This window comes from Embiotoca jacksoni, unplaced genomic scaffold, assembly GCF_022577435.1.
Source record: "Embiotoca jacksoni isolate LCO1_2020_lvr unplaced genomic scaffold, fEmbJac1.0.p SCAF_19, whole genome shotgun sequence".
Taxonomy (NCBI): Eukaryota; Metazoa; Chordata; class Actinopteri; family Embiotocidae; genus Embiotoca; species Embiotoca jacksoni.
The window spans coordinates 4,458,978-4,468,589 of NW_027185329.1; the positions used below are offsets into that span (position 1 = coordinate 4,458,978).

The 9,612-nt window shown below is 44.4% G+C and overlaps 1 protein-coding gene across 3 annotated transcripts in view; it reads right to left on the reverse strand.

The window, feature by feature from the left end:
* syde2 (synapse defective 1, Rho GTPase, homolog 2 (C. elegans)) overlaps positions 1-4,093 on the reverse strand; it is a 48,152-nt gene extending 44,059 nt beyond the window's left edge. For 2 of the 3 annotated variants that reach the window (XM_069153100.1, XM_069153099.1), the window contains exon 1: positions 3,798-4,093. In XM_069153100.1, coding sequence (XP_069009201.1) covers positions 3,798-3,915 — 118 coding nt within the window. In that variant the 5' untranslated portion in view covers positions 3,916-4,093. Of the gene's footprint in view, positions 1-1,832 lie in introns of all 3 variants that reach the window. The other variant, XM_069153098.1, reaches the window with a different exon arrangement.
* Between the last annotated feature and the right edge of the window lie 5,519 nt (positions 4,094-9,612).

The window sequence follows — 9,612 nt, forward strand, 5'->3', positions numbered from 1 at the left end:
CAGGGCTGACCTTAATAAATACTTAATCACCATTCATTTTGTTCATTCATGGCGAGGAATTAAGTGACACAACGCAAACAAGTTAAACAACAGGAATGGCATCCTAAATATTCAATGGCAAAGTCTCTTTAACATGCAAGTTACCATGGAGCTGTCCAGAGCAAACGACTGGGGAGGAGGGCGACATGACAGCACACCCCCGCCACCCCCGCTCTCAAACAAACACACACACACACGGACACACACACACACACACACACACACACACACACACACACACCGCTACCACAGAAAATAACTGCAGTGGCTATTCTCCTGCTTTGGATTCCTCTGGCCACAGCTGTGGAAAGGTTCAATGGGGACAGAGAGGGGGGGAAAGCTGAGCAAAATGGGGAAAAAATGAGGATACTGTGTGTGTGTCTGTGAGTGTGTGTGTGTGTGTGTGGGGGGGATGGGGGGGGTTGCATGGAAACTAATATCTACAAGAGTTCTGCCTTTATTTGAACTAAAAGACAGGAGAGGTAAGAGCTGTAAAGTCGGAGCTACACCGAGTCTCACAGTGACTACAAGGCAAACACAGAGGCCCCTCTTGCTCAGCGGCCTCACACATCACACTCTATTTCTAGCAGTGCAGCACACCGACAACATCCTGTGCACATGGCGGAGCGTCTATTTACCCTGGTAAACACTGTCAGAACAACACACACACACACTCAGGCTCGCACGCTGGCACACGCATAAACCTCAACACATCTTCACAAAACTGCAGGACATCGAGATGTTTTTGATCCATTGAGGAAGCTCGTTTCCACATCCTGTGCAACAAATGCCAATATAATGTGTTCCACACAGACGGTCCCTGAATCCGCTGATTAAACTGGCTAACCGCCTTGTTAGTAGTTAAATCAAGTCAGCATGAGCTTTGAAACTGTGTCAAAAACCATTGAAATCTTAAATATTTGAGGTGTCCAATCAGTGTAATTACCAAAGTTGGCACAAAGCATTAATTCCTGTCAGTGCTATTAAAAGTGGGTATAAAAAGATTGCTTCGTCAACTGGTCAATAAAGAGCTGTCACTCTCAATTTATGAGCCAACACATCGCTGGGCAATCCTTAAATTTGAACATCCACATTTTTTGTAACAAACCAGGCAAACTCCTTCTGCTGAACGGGACGGTGTGACAGGATCAAAAGTTAAATAGATCTTAAAGGAAGGTTGCTTTGTCCGCTGTGTAAATGGAGCTCATCCCGTCGTATCTCTTGGAATATCTCAACATCAAAGCTACATTCTGGGTACTTAAATTCACCGATTGGGTGCTTGACAGATGATGACGGCACGTGTCAGCTGTTCCTGCAGTGGTTTCATGATACAGATGTTTTCATGGGTTTAAACTTCATCACAAACAAGAACATCAAAACACAATCGGAAAAATCATTTGGCATGTTGTTTCACAATCAAAAGTCATTCACATAGACATACGAATCCCACTACCAACACCACAGAGAACGCTCTAGCAGGAGAGTGAGTTAGTTGTTACTGAACTACGACCTGATGTGTGATTAATTCAGTGTTAAAATGCACCTAAATTAGTGTTAAAGGACAGAACCCGCCACCGGTTAGAGAATCTTAAAAAAGGAAAGCAAGAGGTCTGAGGAGTCTCGTCCCTTTGCTTTGCATCCAGAAGAGGAGAAGTGCAGGGTTGACCGCCACCAGACGGAGTTTACTATGAGTGGAGGAGGATGACAATAATCAGACGTGAGGAAGGAGGGTGAGAGGTCTCTGATTTAGAGGATCCACGCGGGTTGAGGCCACGCTTTTGTAGCCTTCCTACCTGGCTGCTGCTGTCGTGGGGACTTGATTGTAGGTGACTTGGCCTTGACAGATTTTCCCCCTCGGCTGAGTGTCTGGACCCCAGCTTTGCAGCCTCCGAGGTTGGCCTGAGGACAGGACCGGTCCTGGCTTTGGGCTCCACCCCGGTGCAACGATGAGCCTTCGATGCGCTGCTTCATCTCAGAAGACAACAGACGGCCCTTGTGCATCCACTCTTGCATCTTGTTGACAGTGACCCCGTGACCTTTGTTGAACGAGTTGGCCACCTGTGCTCGGACATCAGCGAGCTTCCGCTTGTTGGCATGACCCGGATGTGTTGCTGCCTCGGTGTTGCTGTCTGAAGAGCCTGTGAGGCTGTTGACCGAGCCGCTGCTCTCATTGAGCGGCCCGCCGCGGTCTTCATCACCGCCTGCATCTTGTAGCAGCTCCTCACTGCTGATGGCGCCGCAGAGCGCCCCGAGTTCAGACAGCACACCCACTCCCGTGTCTCTACCTCCCTCAGCCTCTTTAGTCTCCGCCGTTTCTTTATCACGACACATTTGTGCACTCTGCGTTCCTAGGGTCTGAATGCAGGCTGAGGGTCGGCCCGGACACCTGATAGCTCCATCACTGGCAGAGCGCAATAATGTGGGTCTTGTTTTGGCCGAACACAGGTTCACCATGCTCTTACTGTTCAGCCTTGTCTTTGCCTCCAGATTCCCAGTGAGGCAGAGCAGCAGAGAGTCCGTGTCGGACACCGGCTGAGGGCTGTGGTCGCCTCCTGAGGACCAGGAGTCACTGTCCATGTTTTTGACAGACAACCTGGAGCACAGGCTGTCCCTGGAGTGGCTGCTACAGGAGGAGGTGGCCTGCTGCTCAGTCAAACCACCACTAATCTGCTGGACATCCAGGCTGATATCATTCATAGCATTTATAAGAAGATAATAAGCCTCTTTCAGCTGGTTTCTAAGCCTGTCTGTTTCCTGGGCGCTGCTGCTGTCATCGAACTGTCCTTTATCCTGACCAGGCTGGCTGAGCTCTGCAACCTCTGCTCTATCACCTTCAGTTTTTGGTCTAATTGTTTCATAAAAGGGCAGAATTTCATTATCATAGTAATCCTCGTCCTCGCCGTCTAAAGGGTATCTCAGTGACCCCTCTGTGCACAGGGATGCCACGTTAATGTCGCATATTTCTAACTCGGTGGGGAAAAAGGTCGGGCTCTGCAAACCGCCTGCAGTGCCTCTAATGTCCCCTGTATAGTCGGGCCCATAGCTCTCAATGTTTCTGATTAACACGTTTTCCTCCGTGTTCCTCGACATGAAGTTTGGATACACAAGTGCCACGCAGTTTGGCGAGCTTGTCTCCAAAGTTGGGCTGCTGTCAAAACTCCAGTTGGCGTTGTTTTCCTGTGCAGCCACTACAGTCCCTGCCATGTGCCGGGAGTGTCCTCTGTTTCTGGGCTCCGTCCTGTCGCTATCAGCAGCAGTAACCGGACCCTCCGGTGGTTTACAGACCCCTGCATGTACCTGTGCTCGGTATAAAACGTGATTTGAATTGTCCCCAAATCCAATTGAATCCCCGACGCTGCACTGCCGCGGGACCGAGACGAAGTGTTTTCTCTGTACATGCGGTCCCGCGAGTGGGATCCCCACCGTGATTTTGTCAGTGGAACCGGGCCCCCGGTGGCTCCCATCTCCCTCCCTGAACGCATTTCCCCCAAACTGCGCGTCTCTTTGAAGTGGGACCCCCAGGAGCTCCTCATTAACCCGAACCCTGCCCCCGCTGCTCCGCTCCCGGGGACTCGAGCCGGCCAACTCCGCAGCGCGACTCGCCGGCACTATTATAACCCCCTCTGTTTGCACCATCGCCCCGTCAACACAATTCTCGTACGTACTCATTCTCCCTGTCGCACAATCCAGCCCTGTGAGCAACACTACCGGGCGAGCCTCGTCGGAGTCTCGCAGCGTTTGCAGAACTTTTTCTTTACCTTCTCGGCCCCCATTCGCCGCAGCACCGCAGCCGTATCCACCGCCGACCGTCGCTCCTTTCTTGGTTTTCTTCCCCCGGAGTTTCGCTAGTAAAGTCCTCCGCAGAGGATCAGCCATTCCTTTCCTTTGCCCCCCAGTTATAATTCCTCCCGGTTTCTTTCAGCACGCTGGCTTCAGAAGGAAAGGACCGAGTGGGTTCTCCTCGCTCGCCGCGGTCAAAGCTCGCCGGGCGGACGGTCTCCTCTCCATTCTCCGCTGTCACCTCCGCTCTGTCGCCCCACTCACTCCTGGCTCACTTTGCTCAACTGCACCATATCTCCCTCCCTCCCTCCCTCCTTCTCTCTCTCTCTCCCTCTCTCTCTCTCTCTCTCTCTCTCTCTCTCTCTCACACACACACACACTTTGCCTCCCTCCCTCTTCATGTTTTCCCTCTCTTCCCTTCTCTCTAGCGCCTCACCTCACCCTCTCCACATGTTTGCAGCTCGGATATTTGGAATATTTTCTTTGCACAAAGTTCAGGGACTTTGAACATAAAGTATTCAGAGAAAATTGCCTGAAAGCTTCTTTACGTCCAACTAAACTGTGCCTGGTTTGGATTTGTTAAAAGAACACAACCGTAGCTGCACTTATGAAAAATAATTAACTTAATCCTATAAAATATCACATTTAAACTATTATCTTATTGCAGGGATAACTGGGCTATGGAAACCCAGCCATGCATTGAGAATGCCAGCAAGGCCCCTTTTAGAAAGGATTGATGCCTGATAATGTGCACCAATTAAACTTCTTATTACTAATGATCATGTGGCTTTTAAATGAAAAGAAATTGTTTGTTTTAAAAAAATAAAAAAAAAAGTGGCAAATGCTAATTACTTAAAATTGTTATGTATAAGTTTCAGAACTTTTGAGTTGCCATGTTATAGTAATTTTTAATTGTTCCCTCTCATTAATATAATGTTTATAGGTACTCCTATAATTGTTATCTAGGGGGGTTAATTTATGTTCTTTTGAATGACAAAAATGTAATGATACAGAATATTCAGTATGTAAATTTAAAAGCTCATAAAAGCTGAATAGAGGGACCTCATGAACAGTGTAGCGACACTGATAAAGCTGTCATTTAGTGGAATAAATGATCCGTTTTGTTCATACATAGAAGTATATATCTCATTACAAAATTTGTGCAATCAGAGATTGATGTAAGTAAAAGTATAGAAGTATTTTCAGTAAAATGGACCAAATTATCAGAGTAAAAGTACTAATAATGTGTGATATATATTACTGACGCAGTAAGTAAGTAAGTAAGCGATGAAATTCAACAAGGTTAGGTTTTAATTTATATTTTGTATATTTTCATCGACAAAAATCCATTGTTCAATTCGTTAAATCTGAAAGGCAAATTCAGCCATCAATAAGTGTAAGTAGAAACTGCAGTATTTACCTGTGAAAACTATTGGAGAGCAAATACAAGCACCTAAAATTGTAGATTCACACCAACACTGGCTCCATATATCATCAGGATGCCTCTTTTTTAGTGAAACGTGTGTAATTGTAATTTTCTAACCCTTACATGCAGACTGAAACTACGCGTCTCCATTGAAATTCAACACATATTTGTCTCTGAAATGTGAATTAAATCCGGTTGGGGAGCACCGAGCCAGGACTTCAAATTACCACCTTCACTGGTAGCTGTGAAGGCATTTCAGCAAACAGCAGGGAAAACAAGTCTCTTCTCAGGGGAAAAAAGACGTGCCTGATCCTCCACTGAGAGAGAAAGAGAACAATTTTAGCCTCAGCAGGAGACAATAAGGTGATTGCTGATAAGCTACCCGCTCTAAATCATCATTTACACTTTACAAATGAGCAGGATTGTGTGTGTCATGAGAAATATGTTCATCTTCATTATTACACACACATGAAGGCCATTTTTTTTTACCCCCCTCCCGAAGTCAACACCCATCCAAAAGCACGACCCGCCTCATGATGGATCACCGTCGATTATTGGACTGACACTTTTATCTGAAGTGTATCTTGAGTAATCCTCTCCTCTTTGACCTTGCATCTAACCCCCATGTCCCCGCTCGCAGCCCAACCCGAGGCTTAAGAGCGTCCACGACAGCCGAGAAAGGAATGAAACATACTTCACTTGAACCTTAAGCCATTTGTTTGCTGTTGCCTCTACTTGGAATGTGCAAGAGGATGAGCTGCTGAAAAGCTGCAGTGGGTGTATGAGTGCACATGCGCTCTCTATACCTCCCCCTTTAAGACACACACACACACACACACACACACACACACACACACACACACACACACACACACACACACACACACACACACACACGGAGTGACTGACTCTGAACCATTAAAAGCCTCCTGGCATAACTGTGTCTCTGTTTTCGAAGGTACAACGAGGTCTACCTATGATTGAGGTCATTTATTGTCAGAGCCATTCATCCACGGGGCCCCAACGTCCCACATTCAACCCCCACCGACCTCCACAACCCTCAGTAAAACATGATAAGCATCTGTTATTGCCCTGCAGGAGCCGCGTAGGCCCTGACGCCTCAGCCTGCCTCCCCGGCTGACTGACTGACTAGACCCTGTCTGGGCAGTTCTTCGCAGGTCAAAACCTGCAGCCTGCACAGTGTGTGTTTGTGAGAGGGAAAAGGGAAAGCGGGAGGGAGAGGAGGGGCTGTTAGCGATAAGAGGCGAGATGCATAGAGGAGGATGCACAACTTTGGAGCGTACAGAAGTGCTGCAGTGCTGCAGGGAAATCTCTTTTCAGGTTAGGTTAGGTTAGGTTAGGTAGTCACTTTATTAATCCCCGAGGGGAAATTTTTTAATTAAAACTAATAGACTAATAACGTCTATTAGTGCAAAATGTGATTTTGTCTTGTGATATTTTCTAATACCTTCAACAATGGCTCTCTGTAAACACAGCAATGTGACTCTGGGTTGTAATGCAGTACATTCGCTATCTATTGTACTTGAGCAAATGTTTGAAGTACCTACACAACATTTGGATTGTTGTTTGGTGCATAAAATGTTAGAAAATGGGAGAAAATGTCCATGACAGTAACCCAGTTTAAATAATTAGCTTGTTTTCTTCAACAGTATATATTTATATACGTTTGTCATTGAGGACAAATCAAACAGATATAAACATTGATATTCGAGAGGATGGTGAATTTTAGGCGTCTTTTTGCAGTAAATGTTTATCAGCTGTCGAATCAGTTCCATGGATTATTGCTTCACCTCCAGTTACAACTTACTTTGCAAAAGTTATTACGCGCACAATAGGTTGATGAAATATCAACTTGGTCCCACGCTCGAGTGTGTTACACACACATCAGTCCTACCAGGACACTGTACATAAATGACATAAAATATAATGTAATGAACTTACAAAGATTTTGATTGATCACAAAGTAAGCACAACACGGGTTGCTCAGCATGCTGACTCAGCAGTGCAGAGAGAGAAACCAGAGTAGGTTTGTCTCACTCTTCTGTTTTCTTTTTTTTCCCCCTCCATCAGTCACTCATGTCCATCAGTCACTCATGTCCTTTTGTGAAGGCAGCAGTGGAACATCTGCTTCGCTGGCCTCTTTTCAGATGGCCTGGCCGGAGAGGAAAATGAAAGGAATTCATGTATATGTGCGCGCACGTCTGCATGTGCACGCCAGTGAGTGTTGGGATTCGGGGCTGTGCAGCTGTTGGGGCTCTCCTCCTGATGGCTGCCCCATTGTCTGCTCCCTCTGTGTCTCTCCGTCTCTGTCCCAGCCAGTTTATGGGCATTCCCCCCTCTTTTTTTTTTTTTTTTTTTTTTTTTTTAACTTTTTTTTTTTTTTTCAGTGCACACCGCAACTAAATTTATGTCCTTGGACACAAGCCTTTCTCAGGGTATAAATTAGGCTGGATGATCTCTGTCAGAGCAGCATTGCCAAGAGCCTGCAGCTTTAAGTTCCAGAGAATCACATTATTGTCATAGTCATTCACTTATATTTTACTACTGAAGGAAAAACAAATCTAAAAGGAACTCTCATGGTGCCTCATTTACATCTGCTGCAGTGTCCTCTTAAAGTTATAGATATGTAAATTAGGTTTTGAACAATATATTTGATCTTAAAACTTTAAATTTGAAAAAGGCATTAAGTAAATAGATGCTAAAGCTTTTCCATCAGCGAGTCCGGGATATGTAAATGTTTTTATTTACAAAAATACTGTTTAATTAAAGGGATAATTCAACATTTCTTGGAGACCAGGACCAAGAAATAGTATGGCACACAACTCCTCATTGTAAATTGTTTAATTGTTATTTTTACACTCTGGTTTATTTGCAAATTAAACAGATACGATATAATGTGGTAATCAGTGAGCTTTAAGCAGACTTTAGTGTGTTTGCACAGAGCCAGGCCGGCTGTTTCCCCTTGTAGCCAGGCTTCATGCTAAGCTAAGCTAACAGGCTAAAGGCCCCAGCTTAAAATTTAACAGGCAGACATTGGAATGATAGCTGGCAAATAAACAAACAAAACAAATACCTTTCGAGCCAATAACAAACATAGAGAGGTTTGCAAATAAAATAAATACCTTCAACAAATTGATGCATTTTGTTTTGCAAATACAAAAAGTACCAAACAAAAACGCAACATATTTCTGATACATCAGGCATCAGAAACAATTACTGCATGTCTTACAAGTACAATTATTTTATTATATATCCAACAAAGATAAAAAAAAAAATATATCGCTTGACTTTTGACACAATCTCTTCACCGTGACTGTGTTGAAGATTTTCTCACAAATGTGCTGAGCTATGATGTTTTTGTTTGTTACATTTTGGCAGGAAATTAGCACCGTATCCAGCCTCAAATTTAGGAATATCAAGACAAACTAAACTCAAAGAAGTGTTTCGCTGCATCTGTGCACTCAGGACAAACATTATAAACTATAAAACCTCCACATAGTACCCACGTTATAATAAAAGTCTGGGCTCAGTGGTGTAAACATACAGTGTGAGCTTTCAGTATCTCTTCATATCCTGTTGCCTGGATAAGCTCTTATCTCACCAGACATTAAACTGATATCACGTATCTGCTTGGATATAAAATGTTATGTTTCGTTCTCACGTTGGTCTAAACATCTGAGACTTGTACAAAGAACAAAAATGAAGAAGGCCTCATTGGCTGCAGCATCTGGAAACAGAGGCGCACGCAGTGATTCATAGCAGCTAAATTCAGCAGTCTGAGTCAGGAGAATAATATTTCATCCATCTTTGGCATATGTTACAGTATGATGGCGAAACTTTCTTCTATTTCACCGCTTTCTTTTTTTGTTCCCGCCAAGAATCAAAGTTGAGTTCATTTGACCAGAAGCTGTAAACATAGGAAATGAAAAGAAACCACACACTAATCAAATATTTCATGGTCAATGATTCTGGGAAGGACAGTGTTCACACCAACCATTGTGATAAACATCATGGAACTGCTTCGAATGACTGTTTTCACTTCTGATTATTCTCCCTTTATAGTTATTGTTGGTAGAAACGAACAGAACAGGCCAGTTCACCATAAACAGGGTTTCTTTAGCATTATAAGGCTGAGGTCCAGCACCTGAGACGTTTTGGGCAACACCGAAGCCGAATTATTGTGGAGGGCAACAAATGAACTAAAAGACTTTTCCCAGATCTAATGGTTGTATTTGTTCCTCTTTCACAAGTTTTATCTTTAGGCTTTTTGGGTGTTATTTGTTTATTATCCGCCCTGGATTTTCTAAATTTCTTTTGAAAGTTTACACAGATATGGTAATAATAAT